This window comes from Alosa sapidissima, chromosome 24 (assembly GCF_018492685.1).
Source record: "Alosa sapidissima isolate fAloSap1 chromosome 24, fAloSap1.pri, whole genome shotgun sequence".
Classification (NCBI taxonomy): domain Eukaryota; kingdom Metazoa; phylum Chordata; class Actinopteri; order Clupeiformes; family Clupeidae; genus Alosa; species Alosa sapidissima.
The window spans coordinates 22,122,747-22,150,740 of NC_055980.1; the positions used below are offsets into that span (position 1 = coordinate 22,122,747).

At 40.2% G+C, this 27,994-nt stretch overlaps 2 protein-coding genes across 3 annotated transcripts in view; both read left to right on the plus strand.

The window, feature by feature from the left end:
- The window catches only part of LOC121699616 (WD repeat domain phosphoinositide-interacting protein 1-like), a 25,591-nt gene extending 7,208 nt beyond the window's left edge, over nucleotides 1-18,383 (plus strand). Inside the window, exons 11-15 of one of the 2 annotated variants that reach the window (XR_006026992.1) lie at nucleotides 14,702-14,797; nucleotides 14,913-15,251; nucleotides 16,631-16,909; nucleotides 17,242-17,330; nucleotides 17,511-18,383. Coding sequence is in view for 1 of the 2 variants with exons in the window: in XM_042081914.1 (XP_041937848.1) it covers nucleotides 1-44 (44 nt within the window). In the remaining variant the exon portion in view is untranslated. Of the gene's footprint in view, nucleotides 2,348-14,701; nucleotides 14,798-14,912; nucleotides 15,252-16,630; nucleotides 16,910-17,241; nucleotides 17,331-17,510 lie in introns of those variants that run through there. The other variant, XM_042081914.1, reaches the window with a different exon arrangement.
- A 208-nt stretch (nucleotides 18,384-18,591) lies between these two features.
- Nucleotides 18,592-27,880, plus strand: aarsd1 (alanyl-tRNA synthetase domain containing 1). The gene is made up of 12 exons (XM_042081916.1): nucleotides 18,592-18,748; nucleotides 19,223-19,351; nucleotides 19,712-19,871; nucleotides 20,601-20,658; nucleotides 21,042-21,198; nucleotides 21,561-21,677; nucleotides 22,235-22,365; nucleotides 22,857-22,923; nucleotides 23,400-23,491; nucleotides 23,591-23,645; nucleotides 26,256-26,350; nucleotides 27,236-27,880. Exons 1-12 carry the CDS (start codon nucleotides 18,710-18,712, stop codon nucleotides 27,375-27,377), a joined length of 1,242 nt encoding a protein of 413 aa, XP_041937850.1. The 5' UTR covers nucleotides 18,592-18,709; the 3' UTR covers nucleotides 27,378-27,880.
- Nucleotides 27,881-27,994: the final 114 nt, after the last annotated feature.

Below are 27,994 nucleotides of genomic sequence, written 5' to 3' on the forward strand. Positions count from 1 at the left end.
ATGATGAGCAGGAGTTCCCACCAGTCAGCTCCCTGAGCAACTAACCAACCCCCGGGCCAATCAACCAATCACATCGCTGTCTCGGGCAGGGGGTCTCGGGTCAGGGATGGTACAGAAGTTGTGTTGGCGTATTTGTCTTGTCAATGAGAATGTTTGATTGCCGTTGACAGACCACTACCTTGTAGCTAATCTCATGCAGTATTACCGAGCGACCATTACCATGTGGTAGGACACAGAGTTAACTGTAGTCCATAGATAAATATAGCCAAAATGTCAACTAAAACTACATCTAGCATGGTGACATTGACAAAGAAATCCTTTGTAGTTTGAAATTTCAGTTTTGGTATGCACTATTTATGATACATTATTTATGACAAACCATTATAGGAAAACTATTGCCCTTTGAAAAAAGATCCTCAATGTTTTGGTTTTTCGTGAACAGTGGTTAGGTCAGGTTTGCATGTCAGAAATGCCTCAAGCTCAATTGATTCCTCATTTTAGGGAGAGAGCAAGAGCATCCTTTTTTTTTTTATTACTGGTCTCCCATATTGAGCATTGGTAATACGATGTAAGGAGACATGTTAAGTTATCACTACTAAAACAAATTGCTGCCAAATAGTGAGCCATTTTTAAAGTGCTTACATATTCACAAAAGGGTAAATAAGCAAGCATCCCCATCCCCTAGTCTCATACCTATATCTGTAAGAGTAATTTACTTCAGGGGCAATTCCATGGAAAATTAAATTTTTTGTAACATCCATAACGCCAATAAAATGTGATGGTATGGTATGATGTGAATGATTACATGAAATTTGAGCATATGCTATTTTTGGCTGAAGAATGTAAATAAAAAAAATGCACAAAAAATGAATGTTATCATTCACATCATACAAATGCCAAGGCATTTCACTGCGTTATGGATGTGACAAAAAGTCAATTTTCCGTGGAATTGCCCTCAGCTTGAATCCATAGTATCACACATAGACTTCAAGAGTGATTTTGAAATGTTACATTGAACAATGCATTTGTTTTTGTCTGCCCTCGATGAGGGAGACAGCGGAATCTTCAGGCAGTGTACACTAAATGTAAAGTAACAAAACAAATAATTCTCAAGTTCTGGTGTGATTTAGTTACAACTCTACAACCAACACAGCTTTCCAAACCTATTACTGTTCAAGAATTTATGGAAAGCATCTGTCATAATGAATCTAATTGAAGAAGCAGTACATTGATAATTCTCTGTCACAAGGGAGTGAAGAATATTGATGCTGGCTTGACTTTAGATTTGAGTGTGTGTGTGTGTGAGAGTGTGTGTGTGGGTGTGTGTTTGTTGATAATGCATGCTTCTTAGTCTCCGCTAAGGGACAATTTTTTTTTTTTTTTTTGGAAAATGAAGTTAAATCTTGAAGATCAACACTATATGTACAGCAACTGGACCAGTATGTAGAGTAAGCAGTGCAATGTCAACCTCAACTTTATCACGGAGAATTTACATGACAAGAAACACATTGTAGTGGTGTACCTGTGAACATTTCAAGTCTCATATTTCAAGTCTGTTGTAGTTTCAAGTGAGCAAGACCAAAAGAAAGAAAACACGTGTAGATCCTGCTCAGTTTGTTCTCCTGCAACATGATTTTAAATGCTGCACACAACTAACACATAATGTGAAATGTGTCTGATAATGCCCAAGGTATTTTCATACTGTAGACTCTGGATATGACTAAATATCTGTGGTACGTTTGTCTCCATGTAGCAACCATAGTAATGTGGAACATTATACTTGGTCAGAGAATTTGTGTACATTTGTGTATGTAGATTCTGCCATACGCAGTGTCGTATAGAGACCACTAGGGTGCGCTACAGCTTCAGTTACAAATCATAGGGCTCATCCTGCTTTTCTAGAAATATAACATGAGCAGCTAGTCTTCTGTTAACCTGCTTTTTGAGACCATTTTGACCAGCTGTCTAACATGTCAGCAATACCATGTAGGAATAATTATGTAGGCATAAGGAAACAGGTGAGGATATGATAGATGTCATGTTGACTTTCTGTGATGTGCAATCATTGCAGAGTAACACTAAAATGCTATTGAATTGGAGACAGCACCAGGAAGTGTTGGTGGTATCCAATACCAATGTCATAGTTCTTCATATGGAATCGATAATACCAAATTGTACTTCATCTTTTCCTCTTTTTAAGCAATTTTTGTTCTCTTCATGTTAATTGTACTGCCCATGTATGTTTTTGTATGTGCCTATTTGAAATATTTTGTGTGTGAATGAGTACATGTATGTTTGCAGGAGGGCAGAACAGTGCAAGAATAAACATAACTTTGCATTAACAAGATGTAAGTTTTTATTGTTTTTTCAATATTTTCATATTAGCAATAGTTAGATTGCCCAACATGTAGGCCAACATTTACACTGTATATTCTAGCAGATATGACCCACACAAGCATGATTTCAAAATAATGGTTGGCACCGTAAATGTCAAGATGAAGAGAAATATACTGTCAAAAAAAAACTACCAGTTGTTCTGTGGAGAATGTCGGGGATATTTTAAATAAAAGTAATAAATAAAATAAAAAAAGAGTGTTGAGCTGGGCAACAACACTGCATAGCTGGGCACATGTTTTTCAAAAACTGTCCAAATGGTTTAGAGAACCTTTCACGGGAGAGGGGCATGAGATTGGAACAAGGTCTTGTATTTAGAGAGACAGACAAAGATACAGAGAAAGAGAGATAAGAACCCACAAAGCAGAGACAGAGAGAGGGAGAGAGAGACATTAAAAGAGTAAAACAGTCATAGAAGCCGTGGCCTACTGGTTAGCACTTCGGACTTGTAACCGGAGGGTTGCCGGTTCGAACCCCGACCAGTAGGAATGGTTGAAGTGCCCTTGAGCAAGGCACCTAACCCCTCACTGCTCCCCGAGCGCCGCTGTTGTAGCAGGCAGCTCACTGCGCCGGGATTAGTGTGTGCTTCACCTCACTGTGTTCACTGTGTGCTGAGTGTGTTTCACTAATTCACGGATTGGGATAAATGCAGAGACCAAATTTCCCTAACAGGATCAAAAGAGTATTTATACTTATACTTATAGAAAAAAAGAACATCTCATCAAACCATCTTACTTGAAGAGTAGGTCTCGTGTGCTACACCATGATAGAGAACTCACAGAACCTTTAAGATAACCGACAGTGCATAGCTCCTGCCTGCCAATCAGAAAAAAAAGTAATTCTTCTCCCTTGGGGATACGTTTTCAATAATATGCCTTGTAGTTTCTTTTAAAAGTTGGTATACCATGCTGCTGACATTATGGTTAAGATAATCTTTTATAAAGCACATACAATCATCCTTCAACAGACTATATTGTTTTGTGTAGCCGGATGCAATTCATGTGATTTGTTAAAGTTTTTTGTTTTGTATACAAGAAACTTGTTTGATGCCACTCACTCACAGCTTAAAAGTGATATAGCAAACTTTTCTACTTTATCAACCCCTTAGAATATGTCTGAACTAAACTGGTATAAAATAAAATATCAGACTTAAAGCAACACAACAAGCAACAGTTAAAGCAACAGTTTCATGGAATTGCTCGAAGGGATATCACCGGGCACCCTCCTAATCTTAAAGAGCTAGGCATACATCTACAAGATTCAGCAAAAAAAAAAAAAAAAAAAAACACATGAATTCCAATTTAACCACATGAATTCCAATACAAATTTCAAGTTTTTGCCTGAAATTGCACTGTGCCTATTTACGAGGACATTGTTCCCACCTCTTTTGGGGCCTACCATCAAATGTTGGACCTCTATAGAAGGCTGAGAACCTGTAGTTTTCGTAGGAAATAGTCAAAATAACTGTGTGATGTACTGACAAAGAGTTACAGGCTAGAATATATTTTTTTCTTTCTACCGGATTGCAAGCGTCTCTGACCTAACCACAATTCAGCCCTTTAGGTCACTTGATATCACTTAGAAACACAATTGAGCCCTAGTACCCGGTCTTGTGAAGCTGTGTGCAAAAGCAGATCAATATAGAATGAAAATATGAGTGCTTTACCATTATTTGCCAAGGTATTTTCATGCATTTTGTAAAATGCCTAAAACTCCCCGTAGGACTTTTGGTTATCCAAAATGCATACATCAAATGCTTACTGCACATGAAGCCCTTTGTGTAGAAGCATAATCCTGGTTTCAAATGAAAGGTAACAATTTGAGGTTGCTTTTGGACTATTTAAACTGTATGTCAGGTGTTCTGATATAGACTGACTACACAAAATATGGAATAATTACAAAAAAGTCTCTATTTTTGCATTTACTTTGTTGGTTCAATGAGTGTGTATAATATAGACTATACATCTGTACAACTACTGTAATATTGGATAATACAACATGAAGATTACATTTATAGATTCTTGTGAATATTTCAGTACCCAATATGTTGCCAGAGGTCAGGGTAGCACCAAAAGTGGAGGTGGGGGGGGGGGGCATTTTGGATCAAATTTAATTGAGACATAATAAGATTAATCTGAAAATGTAAAGCACTACATGAAAAAAGTTGTCATTTTTGGATTCCAAGAGTCCAAGAGCTTTTAAATGGTGTATACCATTGGAGTTGCTTGTGAGAAGTGTATGGAGTATGAAGTGTAGGATGAATGAATCTGAGCGCTGGTTTGGATGGTAGGCCCAAACGCAAGAAAAATAAATTAAATAATAAACCAGATGATGAGGCTATGGACATTTCTGTGCAGAAAGGAAACGTACAGTTGTGCTCATAAGTTTACATACCCTGTACATACACATGCTAAAGTAAAAAGAGGAACCTGTTAGGAGTACGCAGAGCCTTATAGATAGATAAGGCTCTGGGAGTACGGTCACAAATATGTGATTAGAATGCAATCCGAGAGTTCTGTATTATGATACGACAATTTACCTCAGAGATTTCTCCATTATATATTTCTCCCATTGAACACTGAAACTGTATCTTTTTCGTATACATACCCCTATGTTAAATTCCCATATAGATTGTTTGCGTAGAAATCAGATTTTGGAAATTGTGAAAAAAAATGTGAATGAATAATGTATCGTTAATAAATAAATGTTCTTCCTCAAAAAAAAAAACAGGGCCTATACATACCCCTATGTTAAATTCCTATAGAAGCAGGCAGATTTGTATTGTTAAAGGCCAGTTATTTCAGGGAACAAGGATATGCATCCTTATAAAGTTCCCTTGGCCTTTGAAATTAAAATAGCCCCACATCATCGCATACAGAGGGGGCTCCAGTTCAGAGAAGTAAGGAAAGGAGATGAATTGGAATATATTATTGTTGAAGTCTGGTCTATCAGGAAAAATCTTGATTATTACAGTAACTTGTATAACCCATGCAGGCCATTGGAATTGAGACAACTTGAAGGAATTTGGAAGGACTTGTCTGGGAAAATAATTTGGTGTGGGGATTTTAATGTCCATATTGTGGGGTGATGGGGATGATGAAAATTACCACAATGAAAATGATGGGGATGATGAAATGTTTTTGGGTGAGGAGGGATTAGTTCATCTAAATGATGGGTCTGCCACCAGGGCAGGTGGTTAGGTCAGGTTTGCATGTCAGAAATGCCTCAAGCTCAATTGATTCCTCATATTAGGGAGAGAGCAAGAGCATCCTTTTTTTTTTTATTACTGGCCTTCCATATTGAGCATTGGTAATACGATGTAAGGAGACAAGTTATCACTACTAAAAATTAATTGCCAAATAGTGAGCCATTTTTAAAGTGCTTACATATTCACAAGCAAGCATCCCCAGTCCCTAGTCTCATACCCAAGTCTGTAAAAGTAATTTACTTCAGAGTGAATCCATAGTATCACACACAGACTTCAAGAGTGATTTTGAAATGTTACATTGAACAATGCATTTGTTTTTGTCTGCCGTCGATGAGGGAGACAGCGGAATCTTCAGGCAGTGTACACTAAATCTCTTCTTCTTGAATTATAATTCTTCTATAATTCTTGAATTTCCCCTGGGGATCAATAAAGTATCTATCTATCTATCTATCTATCTATCTATCTATCTACCTATCTAAATGTAAAGTAACAAAACAAATAATTCTCAAGTTCTGGGGTGATTTACTTACAACTCTCCTATTACAGCCAACACAGCTTTCCAAACCTGTTACTGTTCAATAATTTATGGAAAGCATCTGCCATAATGAATCTAATTGAAGAAGCACTACATTGATAATTCTCTGTCACAAGGGAGTGAAGAATATTGATGCTGGCTTTTAGATTTGAGTGGGTGTGTGTGGGTGTGTGTTTGTTGATAATGCATGCTTCTTAGTCTCTGATAATGTATCTGATGATTAACAATGTTTTTTCACACTGTATATACTACCCTGGATATGACTAAATATCTGGTACGTTTGTCTCCAGCAACCATAGTAATGTGGAACATTATACTTGGTCAGAGAATTGATGTACATTTCATGTAGGCCTATGTAGATTCTGCTATATCGTTGTATATAGAGACCACTAAGGTGCACTACAGCTTCAGTTACAAATCGTCAGGCTCATCCTGTTTTTCTAGAAATATCATAACATATGAACAGCTAGTCTTCTATTAACCTGCTTTTTGAGTACATTTCGACAAGCTGTCTAACATTTCAGCAATACCATGTAGGCCTATTAATAATAATAATAATAATTGACGTGATATTGCTATGATATTGCTATTGTCTATCCAAAGTAAAATGCCTGTTTCGAAGTTAACTGATGGTCAGATGTTTGCGTGAAAGAATAGCCTATAACCAGGGCTCTGAAGTTTTGAGGACAGGCAAGAGTGAGACCCCCCCCCCCCGTCCGAGGGTTAAAGGGGTGGCTGGTCAGACGGGATGGTTGCGAGAATGGGGGTGTTTCATTAATAATACTACAACTTTTTGTTGCTGTTATTAATATGCCTTCAGATGTTCCAGTGTAACAGTAACAGAGGTCGTTTCATCAGCCGCTCACGGCCCTTGACCCCGCCACCTCAACACACACCGGCATGGGAGCCCAAGCTTCCAACTCAGCGGTTAGAGCCGTTCTTAAAGGAGAATTCCGGTGTGAAATTGACCTTAGCTGCACTGAAAGATGTTGCCGAGTACTTACATGTGTCCATTAGGCACCTTCGGTCACCCCCTAGTATTCCGAATTGCGCCGATTTTCGCCGAACTTGCATAAGGTTTTCAACTAGCTGTGTAAGGACAGGGGAACAGATTGCAAAAGTAATTACAAAATTACAAAATTACTAATTACAAAATTAAATAGGAAATATATAGTTACTGTCTACATGAGCATGATGAGTACACGGTATCAACGAAGCTCAAAAGGTTTTACATCAGTGATGGGAATCTCGCGTAATGTTGTTGACGGAAAACGTGTTGCACACGTGAAGGAAACAGCTGATCAGTTGCTGCACACGTGAGGAGGAGTGACCGGCAGGCATGTGTGCAGGCTACAGGTATACCTGACATTACGGAGGAAGACGAGGCGAAGAGCAGGAAGGATGGTTCGCGTATGTGCAATACCAGGTTGTGGCAAGAGGATGAGGAGCTACAATCCAGAAACGTTTCACAGGCTACCTTTCCAGGAGCCCACTTTGAAACAGTGGCTTGTTGTTTTGCAACTCGATGTCGAGACACCTGTCAATATTCTAAAACAGAAGGATTACCGTGTATGTAGTCGACATTTTGATGCAGACGGGTTTGCTATCCCTACAAGAGGATCAAACCCCCCAAGACGGGTACATCTGAAGAAAAATGCCGTTTTGGAATCGTGTAATGTTACATGACCAAACTATGCTTGCTAACAAGCCACTTAGCTTTGTATTCCGGAGAGCAGTTTATGCTGACGTTACTTTTCCTAGCCCACCATCAGAAATAGAAAGAAATGTAGTTTGGGAGGGAGGAAGGGGTGGGCGTTGTTTCAGTGTGTATTTTGATAAATGGAATAGATGCATGCGTGGGGGACCGAACGCTTTCCAGGTAACCTAACCTGGCCGAACGTGACTCGGGGTCCGCCGAGGTGAGTGGGGATGGTTGCACCCATTGCATTGGGAATGGTGTCTAGCAGTCACTAGTATCCGGAAATGTTGAATAGCGTAATAGTCATTTATATTTTGCGGATCAGATGATTTCAAATTCCTCGTATAACTCTGTGTCTTCTTCGTATTCTGCCATCTTCTCAAGATTTGCAAACTTCCAAGTCCAGTCCACAAGTAATGTAAATAATCACGTAACTGGTCAGCTGTTTCCTTCACGTGTGCAGCACGTCTTCCGTCAACAACATTACGCGAGATTCCCATCACTGATGTAAAACCTTTTGAGCTTCGTTGATACTGTACTCATCATGCTCATGTAGTAACTATATATTTCCTATTTACTTTTGTAATTAGTAATTAGTCATTTTGTAATTACTTTTGCAATCTGTTCCCCTGTCCTTCCTGTTCGTTCGTGCCCGGCAGTCGACTGATCGCGACTTCATTACAAGATGGCGGCCAGCGGAGAGATTCTCTGAAGGTACTGCTTGTATAAACAGTCTTTTTTAATAAACTTCCTGTGCACTTCCAAAGTTCTCAGTATCTCGTTTTAAATGTCAGGACTCTCAGAAGTCTACCAATGCAGTGTGGAGTTATTAATGGTGTAAAAATGGCGATTTAGCTGCATAGGCTACGCTATGCCCCCACAGCTACCTGAAAACCTTATGCAAGTTCGGCGAAAATCGGCGCAATTCGGAATACTAGGGGGTGACCGAAGGTGCCTATTGGACACATGTAAGTACTCGGCAACATCTTTCAGTGCAGCTAAGGTCAATTTCACACCGGAATTCTCCTTTAAGGTTAGGGGTGTGAGGATTTACACGCGCAACTAGCATCACCAGCTAGCATACACCAGCCCCAGGTCGGTTACCAGTTGATCCAATATTAGTTGTGCAGAAATATAGCCCATCTTATACACACCAATTGAATTGAAATAGAAATTGTATAGATTTGTATTTTTTGTAATTATTCCACATTTAGTGTAGTCATATCAGAACCGGAAGTAGCCTACAATCCAAATGCAAGCATGAAACTTCAGAGTATTACCTTTCATTTGAGGCCAAGATTATGCTTATAAGGGGTTCATATGCAGTAAGCATTTGATTGCCAGTATGCATTTTGGATAACCCAAAGTCCTATGGGGAGTTTGCATAGGGCATTTTACAAAATGCATGAGTATACCTTGGCAAATAATGGTCTAAAGTACTCATGTTGTCATTCTATATTGATCTACTTTTGCACACAGCATGACAAGACCTAATGCTAGGACTCAAGTCATATCAAGTCAAGACCTAGAGGGCTGAGATGTGGTCAGTTCAAAGGTGCTTGTTATCCCGTAGAAAAAGAAAAGAATAATCTAGCCTTTGTAACTTTGTGCCAGTACATCACACAGTTATTCTAATTGTTTTCCAACAGTGCCTCAGCTTTCCAAAAGAGAGCAGGCATTTGATTATTGGCTAAAGTATGTAGGAGCAATGCCCTCCTAAGTCAAAATGGGGCAAAAGTATAATTTATAATTGCTCAGATTTGCAAAAGAAAAGATTTGACACATGGCACTAACAATTTAATAATGGGCCTTTTCACCACCTCTGAGCATCCACTAACCTGGATTTAGGGGGCTTTCCTCTCAGGGTGAATGAGAGGATGCTTAATTGCTTTTTACCCAACATTTTTAATACAGATGCAATGATTAATGCATCCATGGCCAGGATATAATTATATAATATGACATGATTTTAAAAGTGACCTATAACAATAGGCTATGCAATAAGCTACTATTCAAACGAACACTTCAATTATATTGTTCTTAAAAAACGAGTAGGAAAACTATAGTAACTAATGAGAGATTGAAATGAATGAAGTTATTACCTGATTATCCTGTTCTCTTCCATCTCCAGTTGGTTCTCTTCCAACTCCACCTCGTTTACCACCACCTCCGCTATGCATTCACCGAAGGCCGAGACTGGTCACGAAACTGAAACTCAGAGTTCGCCGGTCAACAAAACAAAACTATTTCCTGATTGGTTGAGAAATCCTATTTTCTGATTGGCCGATAGGTTAGTAACTGAACAGCAGCTCTCTGAGCTGAATGAGCACACAGACAGCAACGTTGTGTGACACGTTTGTAAAATATAGCCCTTAGAAATGTCTGTGGGCAAGTTAATAATTTCTCGGAGTGAGAAATTCCATGAGTGGCGTGTGAGCGTGTGAAGTCATTGAAATGCGTGTGTCTCATGCTCAATGCGTGAGACTTGAGGTCTGCTATAACCAGTGATGGGCAGTAACGCGTTAGACGTGGCGTTACTGTAATCCAATTACTTTTTTCAAGTAACTAGTAAAGTAAGGGATTACAATTGCAAAAACAGTCATTAGATTACTTTTACTTTCCTGCAAGCAGCCTGCGTTACTAAACCGTGATTTTGCCATAGACAGTAAAATAATTTGGGATTTTGCCATATGGATTTTGTGAGAATAACTCCTGACAATGATGTAGGCTATAGCTGCGCAATATAGATGTAAACAACAGACACAAGTGTGCAAGACATGGAGTGCAGGAGAGAGCGCGAATTCATGGAGCATTTCATTGCAGTTCAGACATTAAGAAAAAAACATTAACACTGTACACTCTTCTGGGAAGAAAAATGTTGTCTACAGCGAAAAATTCCACCTCAAATCTGAGCAAGCACCTAGCAAGCCGGCACAGGAATGTGAAACTCATTGAGACACCCCCAGATCCCGACATGACGGCTGAGCAACAGGTGAAAATAGAGGACGTCGAGGGTTCCCTGTAGCCTACTGGCCCGTTATAACAGGAGCCAGGTCATTATAATATTCTGGCTGCATTCACGGTGATTTGGAAAATGGGCAAAAATATAATGTGGTCTTTGCCTTTTTGTAATGGGGCTGGTGAGTGTTGAAGTCTTCAATAATTCGTTTCCCTTAAACCAGCGTTTCTCTACTGGGTCGCGGAGACATGCCAGGTAGGGCGCAAAAAACAGGAGTACCATTCATGATATGTTGTCAAATATTGAAGTTGTGGGAAGTACATAGATTAAATTGTATGTTTCTTTCAGGGGCGTCATGCAAGGCAAAATTCTGAGGGGGCACAATCAGGCAAAAGTGATTTCTCCCCCAGTATGCTGCGAGGGACAGAAATACCTTAACAGAGCAAGCAGCAACCATCCTCTATCTGAGGACTAAGCTAAATAGGACTAAGCTATTTTGTAAGTTAATGTAAAACACATAGGTTGGTGAAAGAACTGTAAGCTCAAATTCAGCTCATTAAAGCATGTTTAGACACATACATTTACACTTAGGTAATGTATTGATTGATTTTAAAAACAGTATCATTGCAGTTGTTATGATTTGATTGATATGTGACCTAAGAACAATCTTACATTAAAAAAGTTGCTGAGGTCTGACTTTGTGGTGCTCAGAAATTAAATTATTGTATTTAATGTGATGAAGGACTTTGAAAGAAGTTTGACAGGTTTCAGTGCTGAGTAAGGTTAACCCTAAATATTTGAATATTTTACTAGTAATATATTTTTCATGACCATTATGGCAAGCAATAGGCTACCTTTGTAAATTGCTATCTGCAAATCATGAGCAAGTGACCTGATAATAACCTAAGTTATGAGCATGAGAGAGACTATTATACTTTCTTGCCCTCTACATCACGGTCACAGCGATCCTATATAAAACAACTTTAAGCCTCCTTTTGAACGGGTAGCCTCCCTTTTCATTACATGGATTAGCAGCCAGATACGTGAAGAGAACAAGTGGAGAAACATCCAACGCAATTCCTTGGTAGGCCTAATGTTATTAGGTTGGATTTTGTAGTCACTGCAAATCTAACAACGTTTATGAAACTGGAAACAATTGAGCCAGGAGACTGCGAAATATTTGTAATATTTGTAAGAGTAGCCTAGGCTACGTTATACTGACACCATGGAGGCTAACGTTAACCTAATGCTCTGAATTCGCGGCCAACATCAAATCCATAGTTCTAACTATTTGATCATCAAGTCAAAATTTCCTGGTCAACTACAAATAATTCCACTACTTTTTATTGCTTAGCTAGACTACTTACCACTTCTACACCATTGACTGTATCTGTTTAAACTGTAACAGTTCAACTGTTCAAACTGTAGCCTAAAGTTAACCGTAACAGTTCAACACAAGCAAAACATTTCGAGCTGAATGCACGTGTGAGTTGTTACGGGAACATACACAGACACCAATTTTAGGAAAATTGTTGACTGGTCTTCAGCTATTTTGCTACGGTTTATTACACATCTAGAAGAATACATTTGAGTCGTTATAGGCTCTGGCTTATTATGGAGCATAATAGGAACAAAGTTATGATCAAAAAAATTATCAAGGACGAAAAATCCGAGGGGGCACGTGCCCCCTTAACTTCAATGGGCATGACGCCACTGGTTTCTTTTGTCCCCCATGCCTGTTCCATTCATTCTGGCCAGGAGAGTCGAATGAAACAAAACGCACATTCGACTTCTGCTTAAATAACTCATGAACGGTTTTGTTCAGAGATGAAATTCCAACTGTATTTGACAGAGGACAGATGTAGGTTGCTAGTGACAAAATATTAGCTTTCAGTGTGGTACGATGTGTTTGTAAATTACATTTCATTGAAAAGTCCCGGTTCTCCCCCCTATGTAATAGACGTGCAGGGTGCTAAAGCGTGTCAGGCATAGCAACAGTAACTAAGGAGGGCGGGACTTAGCGAAGGGTGCTAAAAAACGTGGTGCTGTTGGGAAGTTCTGCATTCCATCGCAGTGTTCGGAAAAGGTAAGTTATCTCTTTGATAAATTCCCACAGATCTGTCACAAATCACAAAATAGCTTAGGCCTACTACTTTATCTCGCTCTGTTCAGTTGAACGGACAAGCATGACATTGTCGTTTTAAAAATAATTTCCTTCAAATGGCGACAGTAAATGGAAAGTGAATGGGAATGTTCGCTAGCTAGCTAGCAGCTAAGAACTTTGGTTAAACTTATATATTGTTGCAAACAAACCTGAAATAACATATGTTCAGCAACTTTGTGGTAGTCTACTAGTTCTAGCAAAAATATGTTAGGTTAGTTTATCAACTATCTCTGTGTCTAGAGCCTCTGAGAACAGGTGGCTGTGCACCAGAGCTTTGAGGATTCGGAGATTGGTTATGTTATTGTTGTCTGATCTACATTAGACTGATTCAAGCAAATTTTTCGTCGCCGCCACGCGTCAGACGTGTTCAGATGGATAAAGTAGCAGTGATAGCCTAATAAAAAGTGTAATGTAGGGCTCTCAAGTGTCACGCATTGATATTTCTCACGCAGAAAAACTATTAATAAGTCTAATATATTTAATATGCCGCAGCGCCCAAAATGTCTATGGCTGCGCCGTCTCACTGTGAAACCGACACACCTACAAGCGCGTTTCTCCTGTAGTTCTTAGACGAGCCTATCAGCCAATCAAAAAAAAAGAAAGGGGCTACACAATAGCCAATCAGAAAATAACAATATTGTATCTGGGTAAGATTTAACACAACCAATGAAAAACATATCCTGGGATATTCCATCAACCTCGCTAATGGGCGGCGCTTAACAGAAATAGCCTGGCTTGAACTAGCATAATATATTTTCCATTAGAAAACCATCACGTAGCGAACGTGTTGTGGCTAACTCACTTAGCTCCTGTTAGTAGCCTATGGTCATATGCAAATGAGATGACAGTCGAAAGATACAATTAGTGCTGTTATTAATTTGCTTGGTAACCTATAACCGCATTTATTGTTTTTTACAAATACATCAATAATCAAGTTGGCCTCCATCACTCAACCAATGATACGGTAACATTATTTTACCTATGTCCTAGGCTATTGATATAACTTAAGATTAACGTAGCCTACCTGCAGTAAAAACCAAGCATGTCCGATAAACATTCTCAGATTTATTTCGGCTTCAAGAATAAATAGGAATTACATGTCATGCAGAAATCATCCTACCCTTATTAGATGTTCTCTGCGGTAAACTACAGTCTTGTCCTTGTAGGAAGCGTATTGTCTTTCCAACCCACTTTAGATTAATTTCCAACAAAATTACGTCTCACTGCAACAATGCGCCATCTGGTGGACAAACAACTACGTAATGCCAATACTGGAAATGCATCCAAATTATGATGAATATTTAGCCTGGCGGGCCATCCTATATCATTGAAATGTATAGTCTGGAATCGAACCATTTCGTCTTATAGTCTGGAAAATACGGCAGTGTTTGGGCTATTCTGGGTTTTGGGATAATTTTTGCCCTCAAGGAACAATATAGCACCTTAATAATATTAATTTAATAATTGAGAATTTTTATCAGAGCTTCCCCTATTCCAAAGAGCAGCGACCACTACTGTGGTAAACGCCCGTCTTGCAGGTAATAGTGTAATATATAGGGGTGGAAGAAGAACTTCAGTGAAGACAACCTACTGTAGCATGTGCTGATACACAAAAAGTCAGGTTGGCTGTTTGAAGTTGGGCTTATGAAATGTGAACATGCATGGAATAGGTTTGGAAAATAGTAAAGCGTTTATGTTTTGATTCTGCGGCACCTGTAAAGTTCTTTTATTTGCTTTCACAGATTTGGTGAACCTTACCTTGACCTCATGCATTTCACTGAAGGGGAAGGAGATGCAGACAATAATTGTCCTCTGCCTCATACAGGCCTCTCTGCAATGTAAGAATACAAGATTTTTAATTATTTTCCAAGTTATAATCGGAGTCATGTGAAATTTGGATGGTCATAGTCCCTTACCAATTGTTTAATTATTGTTTTTTTTTGTTTTTTTCAGTGTTTTCATCTGATGCCAACAACACATTTGATGCAGCACTCCATGACAATGTCATTTTGTTCTGGAACATTTCATTTAAGTTGGACCCCAAAAGTAATTTAGTTGTGCACATCCAGAAAAGCGAAGAATCTTCAGTTGACATTGTTCGTTTAGATCAAAAAGGACTAAAAATATTTCCAACATTTGTTGGAAGAGTTCAGCTACTGCAAAACAGTTTCCCAAATAAGGTTGTTGCTCTAAAGATGGACAACGTCAGCATCCAAGACACTGGAGAATACAAGTGTTATGCATCGATGCCTCTCTACATAGATCAGGGGCTGTGTCATTTAAAAGTTCGAGGTTAGTTATATCTGCTCCACACAATACTTTTGCAACCATTTCTAGGACAGTATAGTGGTCATGCTTTGAGAAACTAATGAGATGTAGTCTGAGGAAACCAAGAAGTAAAGTCATTGCAGAGTAAAAAAACATTATTGGGAGTTTGTAGACTTGAGAGAAAAATTTGCACTAATTCTATGTTGTGACAGACATAAACTGTTTTCAGACATGTCCTCCGCACTATATGCAGATCTTTGTCAAACGTATGTCCGACCCTTTGGGTGATTTCAGATCGGATGATTCTTACGTGTGGACATTATGCGGACATCATGTGTGAACGACACTGACACACATAAATAGAATCTCTGCGTGGTTGAACACACACATGAACAGAATCTCTGCATGTTCTTCGCTTCATTCAAACATGAGCTCATTTACATAATGTCCGTCTAAAATGAGGGGAGTTTCACCACAAACACATTCCTTAAACCTCTGAAGAAAAGTTCTGTTTTAGCAAAGAGATTTAGGAGGAGAAACTGCAACCTAAACATAGCCTACAGTTGTTGCTGACCAGATTCCTCATGGAGATTGCACCCAATTTGTCCGATTCAGTAGGCTATATTTTGGAGTTGGCGGCCTATTTAAAAACAAAAACATTAGGCTATGCATTAAGCATTAGGCCATTGTTGTCCTTGTCGTTTTCAGAAGTTGATCAAACATTATAGGCATTATAGCCTCACAAGTTATAGTTAACTACGAATGCCTCATGAGTTTTACCGCCTGCGTGAATGGAGCATTTTGAAGCTGCGCTGTGTAGTTCGGAAGCAATTAAATCTTTGGCTAAGGATTTCTTTGGAGAACGGACAACAGAGATTGCCAGTGACAGCACTGGGACTATTTTAATTCCAAAGGGAAGCTTTATTAGGATGCATCGTCTTGTAGTGGATTGGTTGAGATGAAGTATACATAATATACGGCTAAACTGCTTGATATCCGCAGAATATGCAGACTTACACCTACAGTATGTCTGAAAGGAGCTATAATGTGTGTGGGTCAGACACAAGCGCCAAACAGGAGGGGAGGTGTAGTAGTTTACAGATTGGGGCTCCCATGGGTCATGGAATTTCTTGTCATTTGTCAATGTCAATTGTAATTGGGTAATTGGTGAATCAATGGGCTGGAAAGCCAGAGGTTCATTTGGACATCACTAAATTACCAGTTGTTTTTTGGTTGGAGTAGACAAAGAATCTTGTCTACATACATACATACATACATACATTCAAACAAACCTGAACCTGTGCAAGACGTGTCATAAAATATCAGCAGTTCTGGAGCACCATAGAATTAGCAATCATGGACTTTAATTCACTGCTTGCTGTGTGTTCTCCCACTTTCTACAGCCCCATGGAACCCAGTCCAGAAAAGCAATGTCTCCATGGGTGGTGGGGTATACACCCTTCGCTGTGAGGCCAAAGGGTATCCCCTAGGTCATCTCACCTGGACAGATGGACATGGGAAGAAGTTGACTGACCAGGCCAAGCTCACAACCAGCATTACCTCAGAGCAGCTTATTCACATCTACAGCCAATTGAATGTCACCATCTCCACCCGTAGCAACTACACCTGCACTTTCAGTGATGACAGAGGAGTTTCTCAGTCTGCCACCTTTGTCTTTCCTGGTATGATATAAAATATGAAATGTTATCACAGTATATGGTAAAGGATATCCCCATGGCTTTGATTTGGCTGTAAGTCATGGGTAACCACAGCTGTGGGGATATCTTTTATAGTGCAAAATGGGGATTGATAATTAGAATTTAAGAGGCCAAGTGGGGAAGTCCTGGGATATCGGCACTGAAGGAATGCCTCTTGTCCAATAAGATATTAATCAATAGTTTGACCCGGATCTAACTGTTATCCAATGTAAAATATTATCACAGTGAATGTTATCACATACTTTTTAATGACACATTAATGACCCATCGATGCATGCTTATTATTATTATTACAGACAAGGACAAGTCAAGACATCACTATTGGCTGATCCCTGCTATAGGTGAACTGGTGGTGGTGCTGGTAGTTTTAAACCTGAAACATCAGGTAAGTCATAGAGATGGAACAGGTGTACAGGCCATAACATTAAATTATGTTATTCAAGACTTCTCAATACAGAAGCTTATCAGGAAATATGTATGAAGTGAAGCTATATTTGTGTTTGAAAGTAGCTTGGCACACATATTTTGATATACTAACAAACACTTTTGGTCTACTTGCCCTCAGTGTCTCCACACCAGCAGCTTACAGCAACAGGAGCCTCGAAAAACCAAGCCGGGGCGGGCATGGTAGAGTCAAGTGGGTAGGAGAATGTTCGGAAAGTGTCAACAATAAGCTTGACAGTGTGCCGCCACCACGGAGTCCATACAAGTTAATTACCGAATGGAGCACAGACTTTTGACACTGAAGGATTATTTGGCGTCGGGTTGCCTGACCGCTTCCAAGTCAGGCCACTTGGGGGAGAGGACTGTGTCGAGAGTGGGCACAGTCGTTTTGATCTGGCGGCCTAGCATCAGCTGTGCGGGGCTGGCACCAGTGGCTTGCAGGGGTGTTGCTCTGTATCTCATGAGAGCCAGGAATCGGTCGGCCTGCCGCAGACTTCCTTGTAATGCTCTTTCCTTTCCTTTGCGCTTTATGCACATCATGTTTTTGTTTATGTAGAAATGGAAGAAATGCTTCATACAGTGCCTTCATTGTATTTTATTTGTTTGATTCCACAAATGAAGATTAATTGTGCAATGATGAGGAGCTTGAATATACTACCCTAGTGCAGTGGTTCTCAAACTGAGGGTCACCAAAAGTATGGGAGGGGTCGCGAAATGATTTGCAGTCTGAATTAAATACATGTTTCTAAAGGTTTTTAAACCAGTATGTTTAAACTGCAAGCAAGCTCAGGCATGAAAAATTAAGTCAACCATAGCAACGGAGCTTTTGTCTTATCTCAGGGATTGTCTTTTTTTTCTCTTCATGTTAATTTTACTGTATGATATGTTTTTGTATGTGCCTGTTTGAAATATTTTGTGTGTGAATGAGTATGTAGCCTATGTTTGCTGGAGGGCAGAACAGCAAAAGAATAAACATAACTTTGCATTAACAAGATGTAATTTTGTTTGTTTGTTTTATTGGTGTTTTAAGTCCAACAGTCACAGTTATAATTATAACTACTATTAAATAGCCAATATTTTCATATTAGCACTAGTATATCAAAACGTTGACATGGCCTAATTGAGTAGGGTCAGAGCCCGTCTGGTAGGGTACATGCTGTCTGTCAGTATCATGAGAAGTGGCCAATCCATGCCTTTCCAGTAGATGGCGGTAATATACCGAAGTGTACCAACGAAGAAATACCCTAGGTTCTTCTGGTCTGGTTGTTATTTCAAGTTCTTGGGTTCATTGATCAGTTTGTTTGTACAAAAGGCATCGATATGGCTTTTCAGTGTCAGAGGGATTGCTACATGCAGGAGGTTAGTGTCAATATTTTAATTCATAGCAGTAGTTAAATTTGGTTTGCCTGTCAAGGCTCTGACTATGTATGCTAGCCAGCCAGCCTACATCACGTTGTTGCTAACGGAAGGCTATGCACTTTTGTGTTTAAAAACTTTCTTGTCAAATGCACTGAAAATCTCGGATTCTATCATGTATGTGATCAACGAGTACAGCTGTTCATGGCGCGAGGGGCAACCTTTAAGAACTAGACTGCAGTTGAAAATGACAGCTGGACCAGCACCACGGACAGCTGAGACACGACACACCTGTCAAAGTTGACTATTTGACTGCCATTTCGTTCATCCTCTCTTGCAGTATACTACTCTCTATGGTGTTCAAAGTTGATTATGTGATTGCCATTTCGTTCATCCTCTCTTGCAGTTACTGCAGTATACTACTTCTGTGGTGTCCAAAGTTGATGTGACTGCGATGTCGTGCATCCTCTCTTGCAGTATACTACTTCTGTGGTGTCCTGCGCGGAAGCAGAGCTGCAGCTCGAGAACAATGGAAAGAAAGAGAAAGTAAAGGGCTATAACGTCAAGCTGAAAGACACCATTCTCTTTCCCGAAGGAGGGGGTCAGGTAAAGAAGCAGCATCAATCAACATAACAACAAAAAAACATCAGAAATAACTCGACAGGGAGGGAATAGTCATTATGGGTCATTCCACCAAATCGGTGCATTTTCAACTTTAAACATTGGAAAAATATAGTTGTTTCAAACTGATTTTTTACATATTATTATTATTATTATTAGTAGTAGTAGTAGTAGTAGTAGTAACATTATTATATTATCATCACTATAGTAGCTGTTGTAGTAGTAGTAATAGCATTATTATCTTATAATTACTATAGTGGCTGTAGTAGTCATAATAATAATAATAATAATAATAATAACAATAATAATAATATGATAATGATGATAATAATATGTTCCCTCCAGCCTGATGACCGGGGGACCATCGGGGGTGTGCCGGTGCTGCGCATCCTCAGACAGGGCCCTGAGGCAGTGCACTTTGTGGGCTCCGCCCTGCAGGAGGGCCAGGAGGTGAAGCTGAAGGTGGACTGGGAGCGGAGGTTTGACCACATGCAGCAGCACTCAGGTGACTGACAACTGGTTATGATTCCAAGCAGGTGGTTTAGTGTCAAACCTGGGAAAGAGAACCCAGAGGAAGTTCTAGAACAGCCCGGGGGCTTCAATCTCCAAACTAAACAAAGTCTGGTTTTATCTTATCCAGGGGGGTGTATAATTTGTAGGAATGACGGACAACTCCTGTCGTTTTCTTGGTTTACTCTCGGAGATATCACTTAACACAACTGACTGACACTGTAACTGATTACCAACTGTCAAAACATCCTCTTGCATGCGCCTATGATTGAAAGTAACATTCTAACAATACATTTGGCGCATGCGCACAATCACAATACATGACTGGATCATGACGGGGTATTCCAAATACGTGGTTTAGTCACAAACCTGGGTAAGTTAACTCAGAGTAAAGGGTAATAGAAGAGCTGTATGGCTTCATTCTCCTAACAAAACAATGCCATAGGGCTCTTGTTGTAGGAGGTTTACCACTTACTCTGAGTTAATTTACTCAGGCTTGTCACTATAACCAAGCACCTGGAATACCCCCCTGGTCTGTCACTTAACCATTTACTTGGAATACCCCCCTGGTGCTTTTCTACTGTCAATGAATGAAATGTCAAATGAAATGCAGTTACACAACGAAATGCAGATCTATCGCAACACAGTAAAGCTCAGAAATGTCCTGCATGTGTGCTAAAGGCTGGAGCCAACACTTTATAATCTTTTTCTTTGTTCTTCTTAGGGCAACATCTTGTCACAGCGGTGGCTGAATCCATGTTTGGATATAAAACCACGTCATGGTGAGCTTCTCAACAAAAAACATGCAATTATGTTTATGTTATGTTTATATTTCTTAGCAGATGCTTTTTTGTAAAGCAACTTGCAATGACATTAATAAACACTATATTAACATTAACATAAACAGTTTAAAGTAAACATCATTTAAATAAATAATAAAAACAAATGCTGTAGTTAAACAAATATGCAATGATCAAGAGTTCTAGAATATTGCAACAATTTCATTAACTAGCATTCCTGATTATTGCAGTGCCTTCAGTTCAGAAAACAAAGGTTCTTGATCACTGCAAAGCCTTCAGGAATAAGGGTTTCTGAACATTTTCAGAAACAAGGAGCCGTGATGTTGCAATGACATTAAGGAACCTGTTTCGGTTGTGTGTGTCAGGGAACTGGGGAGACAGCGCAGCGTCATAGAGCTGGACACTCCGTCGGTGAAACCAGGAGAAATGGAGGCTCTGGAGGCCGTTGTCAACCAGAAGATCCGAGACCGTGTCCCCGTCACCGTGCAGCTGCTTGCCATAGATGACCCCGCTGTGGAAAAAGTGGGTGCTGCTGAATTTCATCACCCTGTGGTGTCGTGGGCCTAATTCAATGAAACGCCTATGAATGAAGGTGCCTGCTTAATAACCCCAGTCAAATATTCTTGATGACTGGTTGTCCTAAAGCCTAAAGTTTGTTCAAATTTGACAAACAGAGGCGAACGTCGTTGCATTTTTCTTTGAATTTTTAAAATCTGAACAATTTTGTGTACATTTTGTGGACAAATCCATAGCCAAAATAATTTGCCTGTGATTGCAGAATTTGACCTCCCCTTTGTGCTTTAGGCTCAACATACCCCTCAGGAAGACGTCATAAGGCCTTGTGTTTATGCTTATGGTTACAATAAATTAAACTTCATATACAGGTAAGGAGTCGCGGTCTCCCAGAAGACGCTGCTGGCCCGATCAGGATCATCGACATTGAGGGTGTCGATGCCAACATGTGCTGTGGAACCCACGTGTCCAACCTCAGTGACCTACAGGTTAGAATGCTGGTCACTCCACGCCAACAAAGACACACAGTAATATAAATGGACACATTTTTTTTACGGGCAGCCGTAACCTACTGGTTAGCGCTTCGGACTTGTGACCGGAGGGTTGCCGGTTCGAACCCCGACCAGTAGGCACGGCTGAAGTGCCCTTGAGCAAGGCACCTAACCCCTCACTGCTCCCCGAGCGCTGCTGTTGTTGCAGGCAGCTCACTACGTCGGGATTAGTGTTTGCTTCACCTTCACCTGCTTCACCTCACTGTGTGTACACTGTGTGCTGAGTGTGTTTCACTAATTCACTGATTGGGATAAATGCAGAGACCAAATTTCCCTCACGGGATCAAAAGAGTATATATATACTTATACTTATACTAGCAGATTTTTCACACAGAAATCCATAAACAGGACCTTGTTAGGCGCTTGGTGACTTGGCGTGGTATGACTCTTACAGTTGTCCGTCACTGCAGATGATGCCCGATCTTACTCGTGAAGAGTTCTGTCAGTGTTACAGAGATGAAACCGAGTTTCTTTTGGTTGTGTGGTTGTTGTAGATGATTAAGATTCTGGGAACTGACAAAGGGAAGAAGAACAAGACCAACTTAATTTTCTTGGCTGGGAATCGGGTGCTGAAGTACGCAGAGAGAAGCTTCAGTACCGAGAAATCACTGATTGGCCTTTTAAAGTGAGTAGTGCACTGGTACACTATCATAATCTGCCCCTGTCTTTCTGTCAGTCCCTCTCTCTCGCTCTCTTTCTCTCTCACTCTCTCTCTCTCTCTCTTAATGTTTCTCTCTGTCTTTCTTTGCTTGCCCTTACATGTCAGGCTTGTGCAAAATTCCAGAATTGAATTGAAGCTGGCTCTTAAATTCCAATTCAATTCTTGAATTTCACTTGCATTTCAATTGAGGTAGCAAACAGGAAGCAGAATTGCAATTCGAATTTTGCACAGCCCTGTTACATGTGTGTAAACAGAATGTAGTGGTGTGTCCGTTGTGAGAGCGGACCTTGATTTACTCATCTGTAGATGATGACGGTCCTAGTCTCTCTCTCTCTCTCTCTCTCTCAATGTTTCTCTGATGACGGTCCTAGTCAGTACGCTCTGCTCATATCTGCTCTATTTGTATGATTTGTATGATATTTGTGTGATTCCTTCTTCTCTTGCTGCTGTTGCAGGACAGGACCTGAGGACCATGTGGAAGCAGTGGACAAAATCCAGAAGACAGTGAAACGCTTACAGAAGGTAAACTTAAAGGAGCCAGTTAGTCTGTAGCTCCTTTTTAGCCATTGGCTAGATATAGGCTATTTGGTCTAACCCATTTCCAGTGAATTGTGCTAAGCTAGGCTAATGGTGGCAGATTGGGTTATTACATGCACAGGGAGTAGATGGCTAAATAAGCTAATTTCACAAAAAGTTGGCGTGTTCCTTTAATGACTCCTTTAATTTCATATGTCTACAATGTCTTTGTATGTATTCACAAGTATCACAGTGCTCTGTGATGTATAATCATTGAGGCTTTAATAATACATCTCATGGTATTTAGGATCTCTATTACTTTGCGTCATATAAGCTAGTGATTTCATGTACATTTCTGCTAACATTGTTAGCATAGTGGCAGCCCATAGTCCATTACATGAGAGATATTTGGAACCATATTCAGTATTATTAGAACCTTGTCTGTGCTAGGAGTAACTTTGTTACTTTGTATTTCTATGTAGAGCAACCTTACTCTTCTTAGAGATATGGCGGTTCTAATTGCGCAAAATTTCAAGAACAGTCCAGAAAAAGGCAACTTCTTCACTTTACACAAGTAGGTGACAATTCTGTTTTGTCTGAAAATAATGTATTTTAGATGGAAACAATTTATCCATCTTTCAAGATTGTAATATCACCTTTTCTGTTTTTTCAGTAAAGATGGAGACAATGAGTTCATGAACATCATTGCCAATGAAATAGGTTTTGAGGTAAGAAAAAGATTATAAATGAAAAATGTACATTATAAATGATATACAGTATATTTAAATTATAACACACTTTTGCCTCCTTAACAACACTGAGTTTGAATGAATAGATGTAAAATCTTAACCATCAGGTGTACTAGTCAGTAATAAAGTAAAAAGAAAAAAAAACATAAAGACAAATTTTGAAACTGTTGGGGTATTAAACCCAGTACATTAATAGTGACCCGAATTCGGGACAAATACAGTGCCCCCCACCTCCCCCCAACAACCCCCATGCATTTTTTTGCACCTTATCATGAACTACCATAGTCATGCTATATACCATTTTAAAGCTGAGAATCTCAAGAATCGATATATGTAAAGCTTTCCATGAATTAACATATATTTTGTGTGTAAAATATAAGTTTATCCCGATATATAACATATCAGAATACCCCCCTCCACCACCCCCCAAAGTTGCTGCGTTCATACTTTGTCACTTGTCTGTATGGCCGTACCAATAAGTTAGCCCAGCATGCTTGGTCTTGAAATTTTCGTAAGAATCCATAGATGTAAAATATCTACATTGTTTTATTGCCAATATATTGAGTAGTTGTACACGCCAGTACAAACAAAACAGATGCATACGAAAAGAAGCGAAGTAAAAACTTATTTTTCGCGGAAATCCATATATTTCGGTTCTACTTCCATTATTGTCGCTGGATTCACGGTACTCTGCGTGTTCACGAGGCTCTTCTGATTCCATCGATACCAATTACATGTCTGTAGGACCAATGAGAGTCGAGATAGATGCCATCAAAGCCAATGAGTCACGTAAGCGATGAATCTGACAACCAGTCTTTGAATGGCAATAGCGCTGCGTCTGATTGAGCCAATGAGATGGGACCTAGATGTCTGTGTAGCCAATGAGGAGAGCTTTCTTTAGACATGTGACACATCGTCACATTCTACTTCCTTGTCGGCTAAATTCAATGCGTAAAACAGATGCGTAAACATAGTCACCGAAGCAGTGTTTTGGAAGTGTTTTACTGAACAAGCAAGAGGCAGTTTTTGAAGGTTTTTGTTTGTAAAAACATGCCAAAAAGACAAGCAAAAACGAAACATGTTGAACCGGAGGACATCGATGATCTGGAGGAGCCGAAAGTAGTTTCTCCGAATGCGACTCCGAGGAGGAGCACAACTTTTTAGCTGGGAAGGACCCTGATTTCGAGCTGTGAGTATACTACTTATATCCATATACAGTTACAGATACAGTTTCGTTTGCTTTTGTAATGTTTAGTGCATAGTTTTTAGGTGTTAGGTGAGAATGCAGTGTGTGTGTGTGTGTGTGTGTGTGTGTGTAAAAGAGAGTGCAGGGGGAGGTGTGAATAGTTCTGGTATCTGGGGGAGGGGAGTTAGGTGAGAATGCAGTGTGTGTGTTTGTGTAAAAAAGAGTGCAGGGGAGGTGTGACCTGAGTACACACATTTATATAATTTGTATAAGTTGTTGGGAAGGGTTTTCATATACTTTAGTGGGTCTGAGTCTAACTTCCATCTGTACAATTGTTTCAGTGACAGCAATGAAGACTGGGTCCCACCAAGCAAAACATCAAGAGCTGAGGATCCTGTGTCTGAGAAAGAGGAGCCAGTGGCTGAGACCAGTGGGACACAAAGAGGAAAGGGTGCTGCAAGAAGCAGGGGGAGAGGCAGAGGAAGGGGGAGATAATAATATTTACTATTTTTACCTTTGTTTCATTTTATAATACAAATGTTTGCTGCATTACCTTGTTTGTCATTTTTTCATGGAAATCTCAAAGGTGTTGGAGCAAAAGTAAGAGTTCCAGGTCAGATAATGCATCTCTAAATGTATGGCACAGCCACTGCAAAGCTCTCCAGGGATCACTCCATCATGAGACACAGACTGTAACCTTTCATTTGACACCAAGATCATGGTTCTGCATAAAGGGGTTCTTGTATAGGAAGAGTTTTAGTTTTGGGTAACCAAAGGTCCTTTTGGAGTCTCCAAATGGACACTTAGCAAAACGCATGTGTATGCCCACACAAATATGGGTCCCACACAGTCATACTTCATCCTATAAGGATCTACTTTGACATACAGATTCACAAGACCTGGTAGTGGGCCTCAGTGGTGTTTTCAAGAGAAAATAAGTGACCAAGAGGGCAGAATGTGGTCATTTCTAGAGATGTGCATAACCGCCTATAAAAAAAACTATCATTCTACCCTTTGCCACTCTCTGATAGTTCATCACACAGTCAATCTATTGGTACCAAAAAATTCTACAAGGCCTTAGCTTTCCAAAGAGGTCAGGCACTTGATTGTAAGTCAAAGTATGTGGCAACAGGGCCATTTTAAGTAGGCGGTGTGCAATTTCGAGGAAAAACTCCAAAATAGGGGTGGAAATGTATAAGGTTAAAAAGCAAAAGCAGGTAATGACTCCTATAAAGGTACTGTATAAACATAGATAGACCCCCAAATTAAAGGCTTATTTGCAAAACACCACACCTTCAAGCTTGCTAGGGATCTAGGGTCTTCTGAGAGTCTGTCGTCCTCCAGTTTGCATTTGGAAATGCAGAATTACGTATGTCTCTGGTTCTGCCCCCCCCCCCCCCCAGCACACAACCATTTTCCTGACAGTGGGGGAGGAGAAAGGTGCCGGAATGTTCCTTTTAGCTGGCCCCACCGCTACCATCGACACCGTGGGGAAACGGTAAGAAGCCTAGAAGCGCCTCTGCACTGTGCTGTGTGATATTGGCACACAGAGAATGGCACTAAAGTGGTGTACAACAAAAGTGCCACTTGGTGGCGCAGTTTTACCAGAAGTTCATTTTTAATCTTTTGTGTATTTGAGAGCCTGTATAGTCTCACAGGCCGGTTAGCCAACCAGAGGAGCTCTGTCCTCAAATTAGAGTCCTTCATTTCTGTGTGTAGTAAAAATTGCATTCTTAGTTCTAGTCAGTGCAAGAGTCTTGTACCTTTAGGGACCTGTTCCTCAAGGTCATCTAGCTGTCTGTTCTTTGTGTGTGCGTACCCAGAAAACTGCTGTCAGTCAATGGGAAACATGGGGACTGTGCTTTTTAATTTTATTTAATTTCTTTAGATCAGTAAAAGTTCAGTCCTCAAAGCTTGTTGATGTTGTAGACTCTCGAGGCAGGACAAGGCAAAGTTGATGACTGCATCTGCCCGTCTCAATAGAGGCATTTACACTGTTGGGACTTTGTGCAGTTCCTGTAACATGTTGTACCCCCCTAACATGAAAGTACCCCTTTTTTCACGCCTGCACACTGCATGGAACTGGGACTATTAAGTTCCTATGGCCACAGTTCCTATAACTATTTTAGCAACTTCCTCACGGTAGGGTCTTTTCCCTATGCATAGGAACCATGACCAATGTATATTTACATGAATGTGTGTATAAATATGTATATGTTTGTGTGTGTGTGTGTGTGTGTGTGTGTGTGTGTGTGTGTGTGTGTGTGTGTGTGTGTGTGTTTGTGTGTGTGTGTTTGTGTGTGTGTGTGTGTGTGTGTGTGTGTGTGTGTGTGTGTGTGTGTGTGTGTGTGTGTGTGTGTGTGTGTGTGTGTCTCCCGTGCAGAGTGCTGGAGCTCCTCCAGGGGAAGGGGGCCGGGAAGAACGGGCGGCTGCAGGGGAAGGCTGGGTCTCTGGCCAAGAGGGCCGACGTGGAGACCCTACTGAGGGAGCACTGCAGCCAGGGGAAGACGACTGGGGAGGAGTGAAGGAGGAGAGGAGGAGGGTGGTGGAGGAGAAGAAACGAGGGATGAGAAGAAGAAGAAGAAGAAGAAAAGAAAAGAGGAATCGTGGAGAAAGGGTAAATAAATAAAAAAACGACATGGAAGAGAGAAGAGTAGGAGCAGTTGGGCTTAACAGCTGTTTCGCTTGTGATCACTCCAACAGACTGACGTATGCAGACAGGTGACCGTGGGAACCACAATTATCCTCAGGAATAAAAAAAACAAAAACAAGTCATGTCTTCTCGATTGAAGACACACATTTTTTTTAGATCGAAGGGCACAATGTTGATCGTCTGTCCACAATGTGTGTGTATGACTCAACGTGTCTGAAAGGTTCAGATTCAACACACGTATGAGGAATCTGCTGTATACTGTATACTGAATACTGTATTTTTCTATGTAACAAAATGTACCTCATGACATGTTAAATTATATATAGCGAATAGCGAATATTAAAACCTGTCTGAATAAAAATCATGAGTTTTGTGGATTTGCCTCAAATACATACATATACCGGTAGTCAGGAAAGTGCAGTTATTTCCACCTCAAAAGATCAAATATCCAAAGCCAGAACTGTTTTTCGTATTCCAGGTTAGTGTATC

Bases quoted from the DNA above. Each gene is read 5' to 3' on its own strand.
- aarsd1 (XM_042081916.1), top strand. From the start codon at position 18,710: ATGGCTTTTCAGTGTCAGAGGGATTGCTACATGCAGGAG. The intron at 18,749-19,222 runs GTTAGTGTCAAT...CCTCTCTTGCAG, and splicing joins GGGATTGCTACATGCAGGAG to TATACTACTTCTGTGGTGTC. The intron at 19,872-20,600 runs GTGACTGACAAC...TGTTCTTCTTAG, and splicing joins CCACATGCAGCAGCACTCAG to GGCAACATCTTGTCACAGCG.